The sequence below is a fragment of the Gavia stellata genome, chromosome 10, assembly GCF_030936135.1.
Source record: "Gavia stellata isolate bGavSte3 chromosome 10, bGavSte3.hap2, whole genome shotgun sequence".
NCBI classification, from domain to species: Eukaryota; Metazoa; Chordata; class Aves; order Gaviiformes; family Gaviidae; genus Gavia; species Gavia stellata.
The window spans coordinates 29,978,172-30,002,875 of record NC_082603.1 but is presented as its reverse complement, the minus strand read 5'-3'; the positions used below and the strand labels follow the sequence as shown (position 1 = coordinate 30,002,875).

At 41.5% G+C, this 24,704-nt stretch overlaps 1 protein-coding gene across 1 annotated transcript in view; it reads left to right on the top strand.

The window, feature by feature from the left end:
* The window catches only part of LRP8 (LDL receptor related protein 8), a 197,408-nt gene that overhangs the window by 146,441 nt on the left and 26,263 nt on the right, over positions 1 to 24,704 (top strand). Inside the window, exon 4 of the mRNA XM_059821665.1 lies at positions 6,956 to 7,084. Within this exon, the coding sequence (XP_059677648.1) occupies positions 6,956 to 7,084 (129 nt within the window). The remainder of the gene's footprint in view (positions 1 to 6,955; positions 7,085 to 24,704) is intronic.

Sequence of the window (24,704 nt, the reverse complement as noted above, 5' to 3'; positions counted from 1 at the left end):
ACGCAAGAATGGACTTAAGGCTGTACTGTGCAGTGCAGTGGAGTTAAATCTGTGTAAATCCTTTTCCATTCTCCTGGGAACTTCTGAACATAAGTCACCGTCAAACAAATCACACCACAGAATCTAACTTTTTATCAGATATATCGACTGTTAATGCTGTTTATGATGTGATTACTTAACCTTCATGGTATAGTTTCTTAGTAGCCTTTCCTAATCTGTCTTTTGAGTCACTTACAGTAATTTATATTCGAAGTTTAAAGGTAATGGCCAGAAGTTAATTATCACTTTGTGCAGAAAGGCTACATTTTCACTATTTCTCTGCCTTTGCATGCTCCCACAAAGGTTATTGCACATAAGTACGTTCTTACATACTCAGAAAGGTAGAGTCAGATAGCAGCAGTCCAAGTTCCCAGGTCCTGGGAATCAGTGTTGTCAGCATGGCCCAATTCTGACCTGAACAGACCATCCTATGCTAGCAGATGGATGGGTCAGCCTCCTCTGTCAACAAAGGCATCAATTGTGGTGGTGGTTTGGTCTCATTCCAAGTTTCCGAGTGCTGTAATCTTAATTCACTTAAGCCACTAATCATGATATTCGTTTTGGCCTGGGCTGATTTCAGCTGGAAATGTAAAGTTGCCTTTATTTTCTCAGTGATCTGAAGTGTATGCATAATACAGATATGGTGAGCAAACAAAATATTGCTACTGGATGCAGTTGCACCGACTTTAGAAGTTGCAAGTTCACGTAAAGCTTGTGATGCCAGCAGCCTGATGCTCATACAGCGTGTTGCTTTACATGACAAAAGGGGAAGTTCACTGCAGAATCCTAACCTTTGTGGAAACAATTCTTTGATTAACATTCCCCATAATGTGTTCTACGTTTTAGCAATACACAAAGACAGATCTAAATGCAGGCACCCAGCGAAGCTGTGGGTTCAAGGGAGTTCCTGTGTGGCATTGGTGTACAGAGCACACACACTGTGACTAAAGAAATTCTTGAGACATATCCACCATGGATTCTGCTGTCCCCACGCAAACACTTCTCATCGTAAATGAGGCTCTTGTTTGATATTGTTTGGTTTGGACTCAGCTTGGCACAAGGAGGAGATAAGGGAGATTAACTAAATATAACAAATACGATTATATAACACTCTTTAGTGAAGTAAACTAAGGCAACAGCAACGGAGTGAACTAGTGGGTGAATAGGCTAGAAGCCAGTGTTCCTAGCACCCATGCTGAGGTGGGAGAAGAGGCAAGGGAAGGAAGATACCAGTGCAGACACACCTTCAGCTATGATAGTAATTTAAGTCACAAGATGGATTTTGAAATGTGTTTCTTATGCACCCTAAATACTTCAATGGGGAAGTATCAGATGTAAGTCAGTAGTGAGTATAGACTGGGATATACCTTCATATATCTATGCACACGCACATATATACATATATAGTCGTGTGTGTATATATATATTTGCAAACTTGTGTCTGAGGTGTTTTTCTGAATTGCGAATCTCCAGGAATTGGGAACTCTGAGTTCTGAATTTCCCTAAAAATTCTCTACCTGTCAACTCCCTTCCTCTCTTCTGAACAGTTGCTCATTTAACAATTGTGCTTGTTTTGGCTGGAAACACAGAGGTACTAGTCCTGTACGTGGGCAGGTATTAACATTTATTTTGTCTTGGTACATCTCTGAGATAGGACTGCCAGCTATGACAAAAGAAGATTTGAGGAGAGGAGGTCCTTGTTAAAAAACATTCCTTTTAAAAAAAGAAAAAAAAAAAAGCTGACAACTAAACCATTGCTGGAGGAAAGAGGGAGGTAGGAATTTTAAGTTTCATAATAAAGGTGGTAGTGGAAGTTGAACAGGAACAATTTTTTGGCATGTCACAAATGAATTAAACTATTTCAGCATGGTATTTTCTCTGTTGCAGAATGAAGTTTCAGGTGGGGATTTTTCTTCTGAAGAACCTGGGAAAAACAGAGGGGGCAGTCTGGAGAGGATAGGGAGTTATTTCAGCAGAGAGAGAAACTCTTCAGACCTGTAAGATGATGTATTTCCACAACGGGCGTTCTTTTCAGTCTAGTGATGAAAAGTCTTGTGGGTTTCCCACCAGTAGAAGCTGCTTAATTACATTTTGTGTATGCTCTTAGAGTACCTGTTTGGTGAGAACCTGACAAATGGTCTTCTGAAAGTAAATCAATTCTGTTTTCTTGGGCTTTCTTGAATATACATGATGTCCGGAGCCTGAAAAGCACAGCAGTGGCACAAGAGGAAGCAAACAGTGGGGCGCCAGTTAGGCTCTATGGTTCTCTGAAAGACTTTGTAGCCTCCTGTAAAGAAAAAGAAGAATGTGGCATTGGTGGTAGTGAGTAAATGGGAACCTTCTTGTCTTCTTTGCTCTTGTCTCCTTATAAATAAAGCATTGTTGTCCATCCTTGGCATTTGCAGTTCATTGTGATAAATTGGTCTTGATGTGTCTGACATTTCAACCAAGTTGTTTAATGGTGCTTTTCTGAAAAGGCAGATCTTGCTATAACTTGCGTTGGTCCAGACTATATCCAGGGTAAGAGCACTCACTGTCACGTACAGCGCTAACCCTTTCCTTTCTGGGTGCATGAGGAGGAAAGTAGGAAGTAAACATTTTGGTCATGTAAGCCCAAAAGGCCTGGGTTTGTGTAAGCAGTCTGCAGGAACAGAAACACTACATCTGGATTGCAGTTGCTAAAAGCCTGTTTCTTAGCGTGGACAACACCATTGAGTCCACTTGCACTGCTGCAGCATTGGGGGGGGGGGGAACCCAACTAGCTGAAATAATGCAGAAGTATTTTCATCAAAATCTTGCTCTGAGTTTTATGCAAGATCCCCTATCTGTTATCTGCCAGTGCTTACGGGTTGTTGGCTTCCATGCAATGATTGCTTGGTTGCAGAAACCACTGGAACACAGAGATTTGATGAACTGTGACCAACAGCAGCTTCTGTTGCTGCATCCCTGCAAGTTCAAGCTTTGATTTACATTTTTTTAAATGTCTGTAATTACTCTGTCAGCAAGATGATTAACACAGAGATTGCTTTCCATAACTAGGAGTCTTCTGTCCCTACCTTTCCAAACCTTTCAGCTTCCCAAAGCTATTAAGCATCTGCCCACAGCAGCCAAGCAAAAGTAATGCCCATACTTAAACTGTGACCAATAAGTAACCTTTTTGCTGGTTAATGATTCCACTGTGTTATGATACCATTTTACCTGATTTTGAAGAAGGTGAAATATAATTGTATGTGGAAAGTGTTCTCACCTGTCTTGACCCACTTAGTTCTCGATGGAGATTTACTACGAGGATGAAAAAGTTGGTCCTACTTGTCATCAAAACAAATTTTCCTTTCCGTCACCATAGCAAGAAAAACTAGAACAATTTCTTTGGGATGTGGACCAATAACCTGATTAACAAATGACTCTGTGACTTTCTCTGGTCTCCCAGTTTTCCCAGTACGCCAGTCCAATGCAAACCTTGTTCTGGAATGCACTGCACAAATGGAGGCAGGAGACAAACTTCCAAAGTACAAAAGCATGGAAATCTATTTGGAGTAATAAATCTAGTGAGGAAAGTTATTTTTTATCTCATGTATTCTAAGCATGTGTGTGTTTATGGTAAAAACTTGGTGTAGAGCATGGGACAGCCTAGAAGCAAACCTCATCCCAGGGCCCGACCTTGAATTGAATGGGGGGGAGAAGAGGGGCTCAGTAGGGCGCGAGTGCTCTGTCTTGCACAGCCGTGTGCGGGGTAGGGGACGCTGGGACCTCCTTGCCCCAGCAGCAAGCTCCCTGCCTGGCCCTCTGAAGCGGCTACCCAGCAGCCAGCACTTGGTGGTGAAGGCATTTTGGAGGGCGCAGCTGGGTTCCGGTGGCCGTGGAGCTGCGCACCTCAGAGCTGAGAGGCTTTGGAGGCCTTGGTGGAGGAATGCAAAGCCCAGGTCGTTGCTGGAGACCCCAGTCACATCATTCCTCTGTACGGTATTTGTGGCAAAAAGCCCTGTTTTTGCCGATGCTGCTTGGCGGGTCCCTTGGAAGAAAAGGCCAGCGCTGCTGTTGGGGTCACTTCCCTGCAGCCAGGTGTTGTGCCCCTCTCTGGTGTCCCCCGGCCTCCCGTGCTGCCTCATACGCGTGGCCTGTGGCCGTCCTTGTCCCTTTCCCAGAAGTTGCTGTCCTCTCCTCAGAGTTGCCACCTTTCTCCTCAGAGGGACAGATGGCAGTGAGGTGAGGCCTCCGGCACCTTCCCTCCCTGTCCCCTGCAGGTTCCTCCTGCCAGAGTGCAGTCTGCAGTCCTTGTGTGGTTCGGTACAGAGTTTAAAAAAAAAAAGTTATAGTGACTTGACTGCACATTTTTTATTTTTCCACACAGCGTTCCCCAGACTCACCCCTATGCATGTGAGTGCTGGGTAAGGCCGTCAGAAGTGATATTTTTGGGGTGCGAGCCCTCTGTGCTGAGGGGCTGTGATGCTTCTAGGCCAAATAGACCATTTTAGCTCCATTTTTTTCTTGTTTGAGGGGGCTGCTGGTTGCCAGTCAGCTGCCACAGAATTTGTTTTTCCTTCTGTATCCATGAATTATTTGGGTATGTTTAAGGATGGTGTGCCCTGGCATACAGCTGTGGGGATGGTGTCCGGAGCTGCTCGGCCACGGTGAGGCATGCCAGCTTCCCCGAGGGTGAGGGCAAGCACCCTCTTTGACGCCATTTTGCACAGTTGGCAAGTGACCTGGTTTTCAGACGTGCTGTCTGGCTTCTGTGGAAGGATGCGAGTGCTCAGCGGCACTGAGCGTCCCTGCAGTTGTGCATTATAAACCTGCAGCTTGGAGGGACCAGAAGCGAAAGGAAAATCCAGGACAAGGGTCCCGGCCTGTGGCAGGGCACCGATCTGAGCTGGCAGACGTGTTGATCCTGGTGGAGTGTTGTTGTGGAGCCTTTCCAATGTCAGGCAATTTTTATTACTGACCTGCTGGTAAAATAATGAAAAAGTCTAAGTAAGGATCCCTTTTTTCCCTAACTCTGTAGATCATGCAACATTCATAAATGTTATTTAGGTGTGCAGTGAGCAAATTTCAACAAAAGTGCTTTTGCCTCAGGGTTATAAAACTTCATTACATCTGTTATTAACTGTCTGTCTGTGGCAGGACCTAATTTTTCTTGATATACTGGTTGCCCACAGTGTCTATAAACTGCTTCTTATTGCACTTCAAGGTGCTAAGACAGAGAAATCCTGGGATTAAATGGCACTGCTTTCTAAGTGGCTGATTGATGCTTTGGGGCTGTAAGATGCCCCTCTGCAGCCTTCTTGTGCAGATGGAAAGGGAGAGGTATAATTTTCATCCTGTCTTGCTCAGTACTTCAGAAGCTGATTGACTTTGCATAAATACCTTTATCAGGGGAGGGTAACATAAAAAATAGTTTTAATTCAGAATTTAGGTTCCTCCCTTTTCAGTAGACCTGCAGCTGTATATAGAGTTATCATCATTAATACCAATGGAAGAACTATTTGATAACATGTAATTTTTTGAAGAGAGAAATTGGTCTGTTTAATAAGCAAATCCTGCCAAACTGGATGATGATTCCAGAATACTAAACGATTGTTTAAACTGTGGAACATTATGCATTCGAGCAGCCTTGTCACAATAAATGTAGATCTGTTGCTCTTTACACCAGTATGAAAAAAAAAAAAGTAATTTTGGCAATGCAAAATAGTTATAAGAGAACAAGCTTCACAGCTTACTTGGTTCCAGATAAATTTGGCAGATTTTTTTTTCATAGCTGTGTTCTTGCATGTACTGGGGGTTATGCTTCTGTGCGTCTTCCTGTGTCTTCATTTCTTAGATCACAGTCACCTTTAATTTAAGTAGTTTCAGTTACGTTTGTTTAACATGTGTGAGTTCATGCTTGTACTTGCCACTTTTTCCCCAGGTTTACTGACCATAATCTGCCTAGGTCATTAAATTTAGAAACCCTTGTACTAAGTATAAGTAAACCCTTATACTAAAATTAGGCAATTCGTTTTTCCTGACTTAATTTGAGGGAGTATTTTCAGAGTAGTTTGTCCAGTACTACTGCTGCTGTGTGCAGGATGCTAGTGTTTTAATAGCAAAAGCACAGCGTATTGGGGGTTTGAGGCAGCCACAAACAGGGAGTGCTGTTGCTGTATTGAGCATTACTCACACTGAGTATTCCAGTCCTTCCGCCAGTCCTTCAACCAGCCCTAGGTTCTTAGTTGAAATCCCTGTTGATCTGTTGAAGCAACTCTGTCAGTTCATTTTGGTTGAGTTAAGCTTGAAAGTGAGGGGTGGTATGTGTTTTATTTGCATGCTCCTTTACAGTTATGTTCCTGGAAGGATTGGCTGGGTCAGGCACAGGCTGGAAGGACAGAAAGGTCCTTGTTTCTGGGGAAGCCTGTGCAAGGAGACCTGGTTCAAGAGGCAGCAGCGTATTGCAGAGATGAAAGTTGCAGCACAAAGCTGGGCACTTGTAGCCCATGCATAGGCTGAGATAGCAAGGAGAAGGTGGGAAAGGGCTACCAGGCCCCAAGAGTGTGTAAAAAGCAATGGGGCTTTGTCACTGGGATGCCCAGAAGCAAGAGCCTGCCTGCAAGGAAGTGCTAGGTAGGAGAAGTTGCCTATGAATCTGATTTCTGTTCCTCCCTCCTAATTCCCTTGAATTTAAAGTTAAGTTTCTGGGATTTTGTTGAAATAAACAGTGGCGCTTTTTTTGCTCCCCCACCCCCTTTTTTTTTTTTAATGTAAAAGTATTTTTAGGGGGGGAACACATATGGGACATGTAAGCAGCCATAGCTCAAAATCATTACAATATGTCTCAGGATTGAGCCATACAAAATAAAAGTAACTTTAAAAGTGCAAACGATGTTAGCAATGTCTAGAACTATGTTTAACTTGTGGTTTTTTCTTTATTTTATTCTTCCAGCCAAGCAAGTATGTCCAGCTGAAAAAATTAGCTGTGGAGACTCAAGCAACAAATGTATCCCGTCATCCTGGAGATGTGATGGGCAGAAGGATTGTGAAAGTGGTATTGATGAGTCTGGTTGCACTCCTGGTGAGTTAGAGTAATACTTTAATATGTATGCAGCATCTCCCTTTAGGACTATAAAAGTCCTAGAGTGACTATTACAAATTACATGTAAAGGGATGACTTTTCCTGCCAACAAATTCATCCAGTCTACATTTGCAATGCTAAGTAGCAAATTTTAGAAAAAGCGAGGAAAAAAGTATTCTCCAGTTAGAGCTGGTTGGAGAATATAAAGTGAACTCTATGGAGAATTAAGTATTCTTTTACTACTGTAGCAGAATATAGTTAGTCAGTTTGGAACATGATTATCAGGGCTAATACCTAAATGATGTGCTAAGGACTTAAATAACAATGTTGTCCAGAGAAGGGCAACGAAGCTGGTGAGGGGTCTGGAACACAAGTCTTATGAGGAGCGGCTGAGGGAACTGGGGTTGTTTAGCCTGGAGAAGAGGAGGCTGAGGGGAGACCTCATCGCTCTCTACAACTACCTGAAAGGAGGTTGCAGAGAGGTGGGTGCTGGTCTCTTCTCCCAAGTGACAAGTGACAGGACTAGAGGAAATGGCCTCAAGTTGCACCAGGGGAGGTTTAGACTGGATATTAGGAAAAAGTTCTTTACTGAGAGAGTGGTAACACAGTGGAATAGACTGCCCAGGGAGGTAGTGGAGTCACCCTCCCTGGAGGTATTCAAGGAGCGTGTGGATGTGGCATTGTGGGACGTGGCTTGATGGGCATGGTGCTGTGTGATGTGGGTGGGGTTTTTTTTGTGTGGTGGTTTTCGGGGGTGGGGGTGTTTGTGTGTATGGTGGGGTTTTTTTGTTTGTTTGGTTTGGTTTTTTTTTTTGTAATGGTTGGACTTGATGATCTTACAGGTCTTTTCCAACCTTAGTGATTCTGTGATTCTGTTCAAACCTCCCTCTGTGATAGCTCAGCAGCTTACCACCATGTCCTTCCTCCTGCAGAGTGTAGCCCTATAGACTAAGGCTAGCTTCTGCTGGGATATAATAGATAGGCCTGGACATTTCTTTATTAATAGCTTGTTGGTTTCACTGGACAGAGAGAGAATGATATACTATTTACTGCAACAGTTTTAAATTCAGTCCCTAAATGGCCATTGCCTTTTATTAGGCCTTTCTCTGCTGAATGAAAGAGCTCTTTAACAGTGTTTTCCCTCTGTGAAAACTCCTACACTGTGTAATCAAGCCATTTCTCAAACTGTCTTTTTGATAGACTAAACATATTTAGTTCTTTATGCTTCTTGTTGTCAAGTATTTTCTTTTGAATGAATGCTTGACTCATTTTTGTGGCTCCCGTTGGTATCCCAGCTGATTTTCCAACTTTCTCTTTATACAGACCACCAGAACTTAGGGAATATCAGTCTTACCAGTCTGTGCAGAAGTAAAATCACCTTTCTAATACTGTTCTTGTATAACTCTTGTTTGTCGTTATTAAATTCTCTGTGTGCAAATGATCCTAGGCTATTAAGAAGCTGTCTCATGCTCCGTGTAGTTATTCACCCATCTATCAATATTTCTGGTGTAGCGAGTGGTATCAGCAATGCTATTTTTACTTCCAGATTACTGGTGAAAGGGTTGAATGATTACATGCAAGCACGCATTGATGTTTCTTAATTTGAAAACCGAATTTTGGGCTCTAATACCTAGCCAGGTCATAATCCGCATTATATTTTTTATTGGAGTTGTGTAATGAAATATGTTTTATGTGAACGTTTTGTGGTTTTGAGTAAAACCCTGTGGATAAATGTATTTCTTTGCAGTCAGCTTTATCGAACAAAATTTAGTCTTACCAAAGATTCTACTGTCTAAGCAACCTGTTCCGGTGTTTATCTATTAATTGTAAAAATATTTTTCCTTTGTCATTTTTTACTTTTTCCTTTGTCACAACTTGTGTCCATTGCCTCTTCTCCTTTTGCTGTGCCCTTCTGAGAAGAGTTGGCCTCCAGCTTCACTGTATCACCCCTTTAGATACTGGAAAATTGCAGTACGATCTCCCTCTAACCTTCTCCAGGTTAACCAAACCCATTTCCCTCAGCCCCTCCTTCTATATCCTGTGTGCCAGCACCATAACTGTCTTGCTGGACTTCCACTGGACCTTCTCCAGGTTGCAAATGCCGTTCCTGTACTGTCAGGGTGGCACAAACCTGGACATAGTATTTCAGATATGGCCTAACAAGTACCAGCTAGAGGGGAATAACCACTTCCCTCCACCTGCTGGCCTCACTCTTGCTAATGAAACCCAGTGTGCAGCTTGTTGTGTATGAAGCTCGGTGTGCAGGTTTGATGCGACTCACTAATTCAATTAACTACAGATTAGACACAAAGTTTTTCAAAGCAGCTCTGTGCCATATTGCACATGACTCAGAGGTCCAGGGGTAATGGTAAGAGGTTACTGTGCTTGCGCTGAGCCTGTGCGGCATAGTTCCAGTTGGGTTGGCTCGCACAGAAAAGGCATAGGTTGCCTTATGTTGCCTTGTGTTTCACGTGGAATTAAGTGCGTGTGCATGAACAATTCCTAAGGAATAAGTTATTATGATGTGATAAGTTGGTGATGTGCTTAGACCCCTGGTCCTGTGTCCTTTAAGCTAATGATGTTTTGGCAGTTTTCAAAAGTCTTCTATTTGTTTTCTGTATGAAACTCTTAGTGTTCTTTCTATAGCATGTGCCTTTTTTTTAATCTTTGAATCGGGAGGCTTGAATTAGAGGCAAGTTAAGAAGAGAATTGTAACTGCTAGTGAAAAATTTATTCTTTTCCCAATACAGGTTAATGAAATTAAAACAATTTTTACACTGGTGGCTGCCTCCACTAACACCAGTAGGAGTTGTCTCATGAAGTCTTTTATTTCTAATAAAAATCTACTAGAAATTGCTTTGAACGTCTGTTTTTCAAGGCTCTAGGTAACCCCCAAAATGAATGTAAATACGTTCTGAATGCCACGTAATTTCAACATAATGATGCTATTAATGGATTTAGAAATGACTGGGTATTTCTCTTCTGGATGTTTCAGCATCTCTAGTCTTGCTTATCTTCCACATTTTTAGTGCACATGTAGGTTCTTAAAATGGAAATTTAGTCTAAGGACAAATTACCGTCCTCTGACGATTGTTGGGTAACTCATGTGAAATGAATTAGTGACTTTCATTTAGTTCCTTATGATTGAGTGCTGTCCCCATGTAGGCTGCCACCTCGGTGGGTGCACATTGGCAGTCTCCGCTGAGGGGTTGCTGCTGAGTCTGAACGTGAAATGGGCCGTTCTCTGGCCAGGGGACCAGGCAGAAAGGCACTGACAGGCAAACTTGGGGCTTCCTGGGTGGGTGCAAACATTAGAAGCTTTCAATCCTGAAATCTGTTGACTCAGCACCTTTCAGAGGCATTAAACTCACTTTGCGAAGGGAACAGGAGGCACTGATGAATGGCTGTAGTGGGAGTATTTTCAGTGAGGTTGCTTGTCAAATTAAGGTGTTTTCCTCATGGATGAGTACAAATGTGTTAGCCGTTTGAACTCTGAGAGCTTGTGGAGGATTGATAGCTGTCCTCTCTTTTATCCAAATCTGATAAACCTCACTAAGTGTATCCACTGATACTCTGTTAACATTCCCATTTCTTCTCTGTGTAGAATTCTCCTTTATCCATTTTCTCTTATCTCAGCAGCACACAGTATCCTGACAAAAAAACCCAAAAAGTCTGTTCCTGGGTTCAGACCTTTTTTTTTTTCTTTTTTTTAACCTCTGCACTCATGTTTTTGTTCTCATTTTAAAAGAAGCTTCAGCACTGACTGTCACCTGCAGCCCCTTGGAGCAGAGCACCCTGTCGTAGCTAAGGCTGCATCTCTCACAGAGCTGACCAACTTGTCTATAAATAACACATCTTTCTGGATAAATGTTTGGAAGGGAGTTTATTTCTGCACAGGATAATTTCTATGGTGAGAGCCTGCATGTGCGATAAACAAATGGAAGATGACTTGAAGATACTGAGTGAGGGCATCCAGAAGAAAAACCCTAAGCTCTTTCTACATCTGTGTTAATAAAGCTATTACTTCAAGCTAATGTAACAATTTAAACATATTTTAACTATGGATACTGCTATTTCTTGATAGTAATAACTGGCTCTTTGTATTATAATTCTTCAGAAGAACTCAATACGGAGTTTATGAACATTACTTGAGCATTTCTGCATTGGTAATTTGTACCACTAACAATATTGTGCTGGTATCCAGATACAGGAACAGGGCTTGGTTGTGCTACGGCTGTGCAGCTGCCTGCCCCTATGTCAAAATGTTCGCAGTCCAAGTTAAGGGAGGATCTACTGCAGGAGAGGAAAACAATTATTACGGTAGTAGAATCATTCAAAACTGTAAGAACAGTGCAAGTGTATTATGGTTATTCCTCCTATGTCTGCTTCTGGCTTCCAGCAACTTGCTTTTCAGATACTGTTCTGGATTTAATAATTCTTGATAGATTTTTCTTCTCAGAATTATGTAATTGCTTTTTGAATCAATGTGAAATTTATCCAGTGTAGTCACTGTAGGCACTGGCATGGCCAGCTGGAGGGAGAAAGCTGCTGTTCAGAAATTCGGGGACAAAACTATAGAATACGAATAAGAGAATCTTCTGGTTGGGTTGGGTTCTCCTTTGTGCTTTGTATCAGCCACATCCTTGGTGCATCATCTTGCACGAATGGAAACAAACTGGTGCTCTACATTCCTCTCCTTTGCTTTTGGTCACTGTTGAAGACTTGCTGTTTCGATTGGCACCCTGTGTGATCTGAAAAAGGTTTGTCACAGCAGTGCTCAGAATATCTTTCCTTCAAGGAAGGAGAGAATTTGCAGTCTTGTATGCTGTCCTTGTGTAACCCCCTTTAGACAAAGGGTTCAGCTGCAGTTAGCAAGCTCTGGACTTACCTGAGTGCAGGTATGCTGAAAAAAAAAAAAAGCATCATCTCAAACAATGGATAAGTCAAATATTTCCTTTGAGTTTCTCATCTCCCCCTGTACAATCCAGCCCTATAAAAAGCTAGCCTTAGGAGTAAGCAAAGCAGACTGTATTCATCTGAAATAAGGGACCTATTTGCCGTGAGAAACAACAATTTGATAGATGAAATCCATTAAAATAAAAACTTCAACAGAGATGTGTAAAACAGGCTTTGCTGGCCTGTTAGGCCTGGTCTGGTACCAGTATTAGGAAAGTAGTTATTTTCATAAGCAGTCCAGGCACTGACCCCATCATATTGCTTGGAAGCCATTATCCATGGATGATAAGGCACTTTATTGTTGTTCACCCATGAACAAGGAGGAAAAATGATGTGATTTTCACCCTGTGGAAGAACTTCCCAAGTAAGCAATGGAAACTGTGAATTATTTAACTTGCAGGGTATAAAGCACCAGTGATTAGGGATCCAGATTTGTGCCTTCACAGGCTGTAATTGCACCAGGGATTAATTGTGGGTATTAATCCTTGCATGTAGGTAGCTAAGTGCCTGTCTGCCTAAATAATTTACTTCCAGCAGGTAAGCTTTAAGTCCACTGCTAACTTCCAGTGCACAAACAATTTTTGAAAATGCAAATATCTGCCTCCTTAAAATAAGAGTATATAAAAAGAAAAAAAACCTTATTTTTCAGTTCTTTGGAGCAGAAGTAATTTGTGTCTTTACAATGCTAAATGTGTTGTAGTCATAGGTTAGCTTTAGTCCTCTAAAATAGGCAACAGTTAATAATGCAAGAGCAGTCTTGAATTTGCTGGCTTGGAGGTGCTGGCATTCTCTTTCTTATTTCCCTGGTTGAGGTTTTCTGCTCCCAGCGTACCTAACCTTTGTCACAATTGATTGGAGAAGCTTAGGAATGTGTTTACTGAGACTAAAAAGAGAAATTAAATATGAGAGACTAATTAAAAGCATCACAACTTGGGGTCAGTCTGGACTTTAACTACTGCAGAACTTGTTAAATCTCTGCTAAGAGAGATACTAACCAGTGTTTTGTCAGTTGCTCAGGAATGCAGAGAGCATTTCAGCATGGCTTTAGAATAGAAGAGCTACCATCTTGTAACAGCTGAGATGGGTATTGAACCCGTTTAATGCACACATAGCTTGTTCCTGCTGACAGGACTCTGGGATGCTCAACAGAGAGAGCAAGGCTCTGGCCCCTTCTGTTCTGATTGTGTTACTGGTTCTCACCTGGACCACTTCTTGCACCCAGTATGGAAGTTGTGTCTTGCAGATGAGGAGTTGGAAGTGTACAGTTTTCCCCTTTCCCAATAGTCAGATACAGTGAAATGATGTATTGATTGATATATTGATAGCATAATAAGTTATTTTCCCATACCATGATTTATTCTGCTTAACTATAGTACAGAGGCAGCGATCCATGGGAACTTGTGCAGGTAACAGACATACTTATAATGATCTCATAAAGTTGTCCAGGGGTGAGATCCAGGAATTCCTGCAGGAGTCTTATGACAGTGACAGCCTCATTACCAAGAGCATCTTCTTTTGGACCCTGGTCTTCTGGCTTTTCATTGCTGACCATATATCTCAGAATGAGTTCTAGCTTTTCAGCCCTATGATACAATATGCCAGATTAAAAGTGAACAAACTGGGTAAAGGTTTTTAAAATTAATAAGAGAAACAACAGTAAGCCCATTCTTGCTCAGCTGTAAGCCACATGTCTTTGCTATGGTAGCTCAGAGCCTTCACATTTCCATAGCATATATATCACTTACAAAATCCTCAGGGCAGGAACTTTTCACTTACTCTTTTCTGTCAAAGCTCCAGGCACATGTGTGATTCTGCATAAAAAGCAGCAGTGCCTACAAGTGAGGGGTCCTTTTCTTGGAAGGTCCAAGTGCGGAAAACTTTCAGAGTTGACTCTTTCCAATGCCTTGCTCAACAGCCCTCACATCACCTGAGAACCACTGGCAGAAGGCAGGATTTAAAGCAGGCTAAAGCTGGTCTGATCCCTCCAGCAGATCCACCTGGTGATGAGCCAGCTGAATTGGGGAAATTACAAAGCTGATTTAAAGCCACCTTCCTCCACACTGCTCCTGCACCTACACTCACATGAAGTGACCTTTCTCTAGAGGAAATGGCCTCAAGTTGCGCCAGGGGAGGTTTAGGCTGGATATTAGGAAGAATTTCTTTACTGAGAGACTGGTGAAGCATTGGAACAGGCTACCCAGGGAGGTGGTGGAGTCACCATCACTGGAGATGTTCAAGGAACGTGTGGATGTGGCATTGTGGGACATGGTTTAGTGGGCATGGTGGTGTTAGTTGATGGTTGAACTTGATGGTCTTACAGGTCTTTTCCAACCTTAATGAGTCTGTGATTCTGTTTTATCATCTTTTATCATTGTCCTGTAGCAATAATTAGCATCATGTTGTCTCAGCATCATTTTTTTCTTGATGCAGTAAAAGGTACCTGTATTTTGCGTCTGAGTCGCACTTCCAGTTCTGCCTGTGGGGATTTGACCATACTGATTTCTTCATTCCAAATCTCCATAGATCCTACTAAGAGCTTTTTACTTCGTTATAACATACCACTAATTTTACCTTCCTTTGCAGCCTGATTAATACATGCTTTCGTCAAAGTTATGAATTCTGTTTGTTACCTTCATTACCAGGCTAGGTGCACAGTGATGTACTGTACCTCAGTCAGCTTAGAGAGGGAAATCAAACCCAAAGGATCAGATTTTGCCATATATTCTCCTTGAGAAACCCACCAATTTTAATGGGGTTAAAGCCAATAATATTGCAGTCGTGCCTGTAGAGGATACTATCACTATTCATGATTATTTCAGCATGTGATAAAAAGAGACCTGGCTAGCCTGAAATTCCTGTCATTTTATAGAAGGTAGCTGTAACTTGGATACACTTGCCATGGTGGAGGAATTTACAATTATTTCCAAGAATGGAAAGAAAATTACTATAGATTTAACAAAAGAAAGTCCTTCATAAATAAGATAAGATAGCACAGCAATGATATCCTCTGGGCTTTACATGATGTTTAATTACTGGACAGCTGGAGGGATTAATGCTTGTGCATTATGCCCTGGCTCTCAGAAATTAAACATGTACAGCTGCCACTTTATCACCGCTTAAAGTATTAGAGCTCCTTCAAAAGCAGTAGTAATTGCAGAAAAATCCCCATTGTTATTTAGGAAAAATCTCAGCCCATAATCATATTTGTCCTGAGTTCCTTCAGAACAAAACAGCAAGAAAAATGAGATTGGTAGTTACCTTTAATTGCAGTCTTACAGGAAAAATGAAAGTAGTTGCATTTTTAATATATTAGATGCTTGTTGTAATTAAATGTAAAATACTTAGGTTAGAGGTGAGATAGTCATTGCAGAAGTCAAGGATTAAACCATAAAGCCATGGCCTAAGCTGTGCCAGGGCTCTACCTGCAGAAGGTTAGGGCAAAATGGCTTTGTTTTCCCTACTGCTGTCTCTTGAGCTTAGGTTAAAAAAAGAACAGACACTTGTAACGTTCTGTAAATGGAGCTTCCCAGTACTACGTGGTGACTCGCTCACCACAGCAGGCTTTGGTGGTGGCCTCTGCGTATTTGCTGTGTGCTGATCCCTCAGTTACAAATAAATTGTCTGTATCAGTATGTTCCATGAATAATTTATTCTTTAAAGCATGATAGATGAAAACACAATATGAAAACAAGACAATTTAGAATTTGGTACTTTTACAATGTTTCCCTGAAGGTACACTAGGAAAAAAGAGTAGAAAAAAGAACACACATGCTCTCACACACACAGAGGAGTCCTACACACACCAAATGATAATTTTTCACAGAGTTGTGGAAGAGTTATGTGGAAGAACTGGTTTTATACCGAGACTTGTGGATAATTAAAGCCTAATACTGCTGGACAGCATGTTACCTGTGCGCGCACACAAATGATTTGTCCTGCTGCTTTTTCTGTACTTTAGCTAGAAAAGTTGTCTCTGATTCTTCTTTCTAATCTTGCATGTCGTACTGTCAGACGAGCAAAAATTGGCCTGTAGTTATTTTTATCTTCTGGGCAGTCTGTCTTTCAACAGTTAGAGCTCTTGGAGTTGAAATAGCCAAGAAATTGCATCTCTTATTGCCAAATATGATTGTATTTCATGTCCCTGAAGCACTTTCTTCATAAGAATGGAGCTATAATTCTGAACCTATTCATCCAAAAAGCAAGAATCTATTTAGCGTTATTAAGGGAAATCTTCTGTAGCTGTCAGTGCCAACGATTGTGTTACAATGGCAGATACGTGGGTAGGAGTTCCATCCTTCAGTGGCCACGGGTACATATGCGTTATGCTAATTAACGATCGCTTAACAGTTATGCTTCCTGAGCATATGATCTGAAGACTGAATCAGAATCAGTTAGCTTGAACTCAGTACAGCCCTACGCAGGAGAGAACCATGTAATTTTTGATGCAAAACCAAAAAAAAGCTGTTTTATGAGTCATACTAATAGATAAAACAACATCTGAAAGTTGTCTTAGTGGCTGAAATACGCTATTTTCATAGAGAGGAAGATACAATGGTTGGATTAACTTTGCTTATATTTTGCAAAGAAATTTGTTTATTTGTTAAAATATAACTGGGAAGGTTTAACTCACCATAAAATACACTTCAATACACTTCTTTCCAAAAGTCTAAAATAATTGCTCGTGTTGTATAATTGATTCTTTACCTCAGCCCAAATCCAGCAAAGCGCTGCCTTCTATTTCAAAGCCATAGAAACTGAAGGGCAAATCCTAATACCAAAGAAATCTCACTACTGTTAAAGTGAGTGCAGTTAGCACGCGACCCTTACGCTTTTAATTGCAGTGAGTGTCACTCAGTGCTTAAATTTTCCGTTTGAGTATAAAACCTAAGACATTTTTTCTAAAAATGATTGCCGTTTTGTGGAATTGTGGGTACATTATGTGGGTATGTTGTTTACATCATATAATAGCTGTGCCCCCTAATATCAACTAAGTGAAAATAATTAGGGGCTGGTTGTTTCCTGAAAAGTCTGTCAATCTCTCCCCCTCCCAAAACCACCACAGGGGTCTTGTCGGTCAATATAGTATGTGCTTATATTGATAACCTTGAATCTGGCTACACTGAATTTTGTCAATTGTCTCATTGTATCCTCAAAGCTTGTTTTTTAAGGTACCCTTCCCTTCAGATCAGTTGCCTTGCAAACTGTTTAATTTTAAAGGTGTCTTTTTAATTGTTATTGAACCTACATTCAAACTCACTTTGGATCGCTGTTCCTAGAGAAATGTGAGAGACAGTTGGGTAAACTGGGGGGGTGAGATGTGACAATTCTCAGTGTTTCCTTGTTTTGTCTGTGCTCCAGAAGAGTTAGTAGTGCCATGTTCTAAATGCGATGAATATTTAAGCCTAATAGTGAAGCAAACTGCAGTAAGAAGAAATATCTCCTTTTAGAGAGAATTCCCATCAAGCAAAGTGAATTAGTGGAAGTGGAGATTTTACGGGGCAGTGACCTCATTGCTTGCAGTGTGAGCACTGCTTTGTCCCTCATTACTCAGTTGAGTTAAAACCTGTGAGCCCTCAGCTGCTGTAGCTACCAGATTATCATGCTGAAGCCAGGCTTTCCTCTCTGCCTTACCTGTTTGGTGCATTGGTTCAGAAGCGTATCCTGACGGTGGCCAATGTGCCCTTTCTTTGCTTTGTTTTTCACAGCTGGCCTATGTGGCGATTCCATCAATGAAGAATTCTACCTAAGAATTAAGATCTTTTTTTTTTTTCTCTGTGAGTGCTTTTGAGGTGTGCACAGTTTTCATGACGTGAGAGCAGCTGCACAAGCATTAGCAGTGCCTGTAGCTTTGCAGTGTCGGTTGCTGCTACCTTGTTCCTTATCTGCATTCAATAAAGATAAGTATTGTAGATTGTTACAAACCTCTAGGATTCCCTTATTAGTTATGGCAGTGTAAAATACTTGATTGATTCTGGTGGAGCGGTTGTTTTCCAACTGGTTAAATTGGTGCCATCCCTGTGCTTAGGAATGTGTGGGTAAGGAGGAAGTGGCAGGCCAGCAACGTAGCTGTGGACCAACAGACATGGGTTTGAATTCTTTGCCTTTCCCAGTCTGAAAAAAAATGGAGCTTGCAAATTTTCTGAGAATAAAACAAATTGTGCCATCATTTGCCAATGTGACTAAAGTGTGGCTTTTTAAGATTCTGATGAAGTCTCTCTCCTAAGCTAGACGTAAAAAACCAGAAAGCAATGGAGAGAACAGGCAGGTATAATAAGGCAGTTCGTGTTTCTGTATTAGCAGATGAGTACAGAGTGGAAGTCTGCCCAATGGATGGAAGGTGAGGTCTATGGAGTAGGCTTTTCCTGGCAAAGTGTCTGTGAATTAAACTCTGCAATGGCAAAATTAACTCATGGTCATGCAGAGAGTTCTGTGCAGGCAGTCCTCATAACCACAGGGAGTTCTGCTGAATCCAAGAGGTCTGCGTGTGCAGTAATGTGGTTTTTGCATGTACTCTCACAGGATCGAGGCCCTGTTCAGTAATGCTCTGTTCTGGTTGATAGAAGAACATTTATATATTCCTCAGAAATACAGAATTTTGTGTAATAATATTAGAGCAGGTGTTAGTTTCATGGATATTGTCAGATGTTTCTGAGGGATTTGCCAAATTGGTATAATTTGTAAAATTGCCATTTTAATAAGCAAGTCATGTCTGAGGGTATAGGAGTGTACCGTACAGTTTCCAATTTTCAAAGTCAGAAAAGAAACCCACTAAACACATCCCAGCATATTTTTTTTTCTATTTAAATTTTGGCTAATACCAAACATCTCCAGTCTGATTCAGCTGATTATATTCCAATCAGAATACAAAACAGTAATAATAATGTCTTTATCCTCACCAGATCCCCATGGGGTATCATGGATTTTAGCAAAAAACAGCACAGTATCAACCTTAGCCATTCTGACCATCCTTTTTTTTTCTCCCAAATTGCTTTATTTTACCCCTAAACCTCTACACTGGACTCGCTTGTTCTTATTTTGAGGTAATTTTCAGTCATTTAACCAGAAGAACCTGTGACAAACTTCCTAACACTTTCCTGGTATGAAATAAAATTGAGGAGACTGCAAGTGTGAGTTAGCAACCTTATTGCACATAAGTAAGGTTAAAGACAGAGAAGTAATTCATTGTGTGCATACCTGTTGTACATAAGCTGCTTCAGTCTGTAAATTGTGGGGTCATACTTAATTCTATTTTCAGAAAATTAAACGACTTCGAATGAATACATGACTCTAAGAAAATATATTCTAAATCAGTAAATACATTTTTGAACCAACTATTCTTTATCAGCAGGGGCTTTGGCATCTGGTTGCTCCATTATAATTAACTAATACTATTCCATTCTCTGCAGCAGTATTTGCAAAATAACTCATTTGTGTTTGAGGGGAGCAGTGTGGCAAAGACAGTGAGCGCATGCAAATATTAATTTGCAAGAGTGTGTGAGATGGCTTCTTAGCTACGTTAGTGATTTGAACAATATCAGGAATTACTATTCCTTCTGCACTCTTCGTCTACATGGGCTTTTCGGTATCGATCACCATAGCAACAACCACTGTTAGTAGTGAGACTGCAATTCAACTGCATTATTCCCTCCATGGGAAGGGCAATGCGCTTCAAGGTCATCTTCATTTACTTCCATCCCTTTTGCTGTCCTTCCTGGAGGGCAGCTTTCTGTGGGAAACTTGTCCTTCTAGGCATGAATCCGTGCTTGAAAGACTGGCATTTGATGGAAGATCTGTATGAAATATTCAGATATTTGGTAGGCACACCAATTGTCTGCAGACAAAACAAATAATTTAGGTACAATTAAGCCTGAAAACAAATATTGGTTAAATAAAACTAACATGTTGACAGCATTGGTAACTGGCCTGGGAGTTCCATCTTAATTGAGCCTGTCTAGAGTCTGTGACCTCCTTATCCATGGTCCAGCTCGGACAGTAATTTATGTGGACTGTGGTAGCTGGGTTTGCACTTCGCATGGAATACCTGGGCAGATGGAGCTCAGGCATTCCACTCCTGCAGCCACATGGAGCTGAGATCCTAAACTTCACGCCTTAGGAGAGTTTCTAAAGTCCACCAGCCTCTCCTGCCAGTGTTGAAGTGGTGATAAATCGGTAGATCTCTCCCTCCCCAATGCAAATGTTAGTATGCGCAAATCATCTTTTGCCTTCTTTAGAAGATCCATTATCGGATTTAAGCAAACAAGAAATTTTGAGCCACACTTTTTTTAAGTTGCTTTGGGAAGGATGTCAGAAAAATGCAGTGTAATAACTCATCTTAATTTCTTGTCTTCAGCATCAGTAATAGCTGTTAGCCGCTTTACCACAAATTTTACCAAATAATTATCTTTGTTTAAGCCATTCATGTAATTTCAAGTGGAACTGACTTTTTTGGAGGAGAGAGCTGAATTAAATATGACTCCTCCTGAAAAGCTAGAAAATCTTTAATTAAATATTAGCAGTGGCAGCAGTTACAGTCCATTGTACCTAATTCCCAGCTCCTAGTAATGATGAATATCCTGTTTATTTCATATTTTGAGTTTTATCCAGATTTGAGGATCCATGCTTGGTAGAGATGTCCATTGTAGAAATGTTGTTATGTACAAATATGTTGTGGTTTTTTTTTTTTAAATTACAGTTCTCAAAGAGTGCCCTGTATCTTTAGAGCATTCTACTTTTCTCTATAAGCACTTAAAAAGCATGTGTAGAATTATCTTAATTTTTTGGTGCAGCGACTAAGCCGAGATTGTCCCTGCCGCACCAGACTACTCATTAAAGCCTCTGGTTAAATCCTGGCTCCGGGCAAAAGAGAACCAGCTGGTACTGAAACACTAACTTCGCAACTGCAATCTCTTTCTTTTTCTTTTTAACTTCCTCTATCCAAAGACTGCTTCTGCTCCACTCTCCTCGAGAGATGTGACAAGACTGCAGCTGGAGGCTGTGAAGCAAAAACTGTGACAGTTGTGCTGTAGGTATGGGCATATAGTAAAAGGCAGAAATTAATGCAGAACACCTCTGGTATATATTGTCTATAGGCCAAAGCATATGTGCACTATCATTTAGATGTGATATTTTGCTACCTAAAACTGTGAAGAACCTTAAAGGATTACAGTACTCTACAAAACTGCTTTTGTAATTATGCTTGTTTACTGCTTTGAAGCCTGTTGGTTAAACACTTCTTCTTGACAAACATTTCCAAGATTTCTACTGGGATCACTTCGTATTTGAAGTAGGTTTTGCACCTTAGAGTACAACATTTATTAATTTCTTTGGCACTAAGGAAAACAAGCTAATATTTGTTTCCTTTGTTTCGCGCACACAAGCTTACAATAGGACAGGTAGCAAAATCAGAGAATGCAAACAAATTGCTCAAGTCAAAGAAAAAATACCCCAGTGATCATCTAATTACTATTTGCATGTTTTCTATTGAAATGCTCTGGAGGCAGTGAAATGCTGTAGTGATGGGACTACCTAGGTAGCCTGACAGCTTTATGAAAGGGGATGTGAAGTAAACAGTCCCTGGGTCTTTACTTCCCCATCCTCATCTCTCCAGGTGCTATGTAAGATAATTTGTAGTGCTGCTTTTTATTAGGTTCTTCAAATCGGCACCAAACCATGCAGCAGGGACCCCAAAGAGCATGAGCATGCTGGCACTTGCCTAGGTACAGAGGGATTGTAAGCAGCTTTTCTCCTCTGTTGCCTGCCTGTGCCAGAGCAAGTCCCCGAGTGGCTCGAAGCTGCAGACTTTGCTTTATCCTGGCGTGCCTTGAGGATTTTAGCTGTCAGAGAGGATAACGGAATGGTGAGAGGAATTGGGACGCTATCTGCCTTCTCGTGGCCAGCAGGAGAGCCAGCTGCACACGGAGACAGAGGTCTCTGCTGGAGGCATGTGTGACCCAGAAGGAACTGTCCCATTTGAGCTGGCCTGAAGATGGTCATTAGGTCTGTAAATGAAGGAAAGGGCATTTTTATTTCTTGAGTTCACCAGGAGGTGCCTAGAGCAGCCTTCTGTAGCGAGGGACCATGTGCTCCCATTTGGCACTGCCACTGGCTGCTAGTGCATGCACTGCAGTGGCCCCTGTGACAGCTCTGGTGGCTGTCCAGCGGCCTCCTCCTCATGGCACAGTGGTAGCAGCCCATCAGTCTTACTGGTTGTCCCAGCAGTGTATGGCTGCTGTAATTGCAGGCACTAATACCTGAGCACAAAGAGCTGCTCTTCTGCCTCCTAGGCCTTGTCCCAGTGCAGGTGATGCCCTGTCAGTGCTGGTGCCGCTGCCCCTGGCTTTAGCTGCGTGAGTGAGTTGCAGAGATTGATCACCACCTAAGGACTGCGTTGGTGGGAAGGGGGGAGTTAGCAACAGCCAGACTGCTGTGCTTGTTCAGTGGAGGGAGAACTGGTAGTCTCTAGTGTTGTCATCACACTAAATTTAATTTTTAAAAAGAAATAAAATAGTCATGACCATGCGATTTTTCTAGCTAGTAATTCACAAGCTTCACTGAGAAAGTCCTCATGAGATGTTACAAAAGCTGAACTGCTTCTATTTTCTGGCTGCGATTATCAGTAATTTTGTATCTGTACTGGGATTTGTAGGTGCAGAGGAGGAGCTTTTGTGCAAACTTCCATTGTCTGTATCCCACACATATGTTTATCAGTTGCTAATTTGCCAATGCAGCAGATTTCTGAAGGGAAATGCATACAGAGAGAGGGAGGGGTGGAGGTGGGACGAGGAAAACAACGAGGGGGAAAAGGTAGGCTCATTACAGTTGGGAAAAAGGAAATTAGTGCACATTTGGAGGGTGCAAATCATTACAACCTTGCCCAAAAATTAGGGATCAAAGGACTATGCAAAATTTTGCTCACTGATCTGTTTCTGAGGTTCATCAAAATAATGCCAGAAAAGCAGTTTCTTCTTGTCAGCCTTGATCTGTTACAGAAACTGTACGTAGCCCTAGAAATATTCCTGCTTCTCACTTCCTTTTTTAAATAGATCGGTAAGATTATAACTGTTACCTTAAATTTCCACTTGGCAGTTCCATATTATGCATCATCTGAAGAGAGTGTTAGGTTATACAGCTGTGTACTGATCAGTAGGGTTAATAGATTATTTTATTTCTAGTTATGGGATAAGGATAGAAAAGTATGCTCAACGAAGAAAAAGAACAGAATTTGGGTGAAAACCGGAGCATTTTAATTGTGCTATGCAAAAGAGGGCTTTGTTATTTTTAGATGCTTCTCCACCAGACTGTGCTCGTATTTCAGGTCCTTATCAGAGTGATTCATCTCCTAATATTAGTTGTCTGATCTCGGTTCCTTCTGTTTGGAGAGGAGAAATATTAGCCCCTCCAAGGGACAGTTCTTATCCCAAGGTAGGTGGCAGGAGTTGCCTGTTGAGGGCATCTCTCTATATCCAAAATACTCTACTGAGTACAGAAGGAGCCTGAGCAACCCGCCTGGACCAGGGTTAAGACACTTTGGTGTCTTAACACTAGGTGCTCCTTTGGTGACCACCCTCTGTTGCATTTAATTATTGATGTCAAGTTGGGCACACGGCAGTGTGCAGCTGAGATTCTCTTTAACATTTACCCCTGTTGGAGGGACCTTGGGTCATAGCCAGTGCATGGTAGTATTGCACCAAGGAAGGCAAACCTCTTTTTCTTCTAATTAGGCAGATTGCTACTCTGATAAACACAGTAACAACTGTAAAACCTGGGACTAAATGGGACAGAGCATAGTGCAGGAGAGGAAAAATATATATATTGTCACGCTCTGATGTAAAACTACAGGCTGCTTAGGTTAACAGACAGAGCCCAGCAAGTTTGCACGCTAGGATGTAAATAAGTATCTGTGTACAAGTGAACATGTTCTTAATTGCTAGATAAATAGAGTTTCATTCCCAGGTATAAAACAGACATAATACTTCAGTAGAATACCACTGGGTTCCTGTCACTGGCTGAAAGCTGGGATATGACATCTCCTTTACAGAGATTCTGCTGCTTTCCAGATGCACTTGCCATTGCAGCAATTGGTACCATCTGAACTATATGGTGTATCATAGGGGCTCTACAGATATGACAGCAGATAGTTCTGCTTCTGAAGACAAAAAGACTCCCAAGTGCAATGTAAAAAAAAAAAAAGTTTATTGTAGTTTATTTGTATATATTTATTGTACTTGTACTTTATCAAAGCCATAACTTTCCTGTAGATGACTGGAACTGCAGAAGCAGAATTCTTTTTTAAGTAACTATCTAAGAGTACTTATGGAGAATTTCTGCCAGGGTTTTAGTTCCCCCATACTTCGATGAAATAAAGTGACTGTGAACAGCACGTTGTTGGACTACCTGAAAGTTTAATTTGAGCAGGCTTCTCTGGTTCAGCTGTCCATTAAGCTTGCAGAGGAGAGTACTCCGCTCAGCTTCCTATCTGACAAATGCCTCATTTGTATGTTAATGTTGAGTTGTGATTTCCGGGGAAGGCATTCAGTGTGTTGTAAAGGGCCTTACTGGCAGATTGCAGCTAAATTGATGCTCGACTCACTAAATATTTACCCTACACATCCCACTTAATATGTCCAAAACCAGGCACACTGTGAAATCCTGAAACCTGATTCTG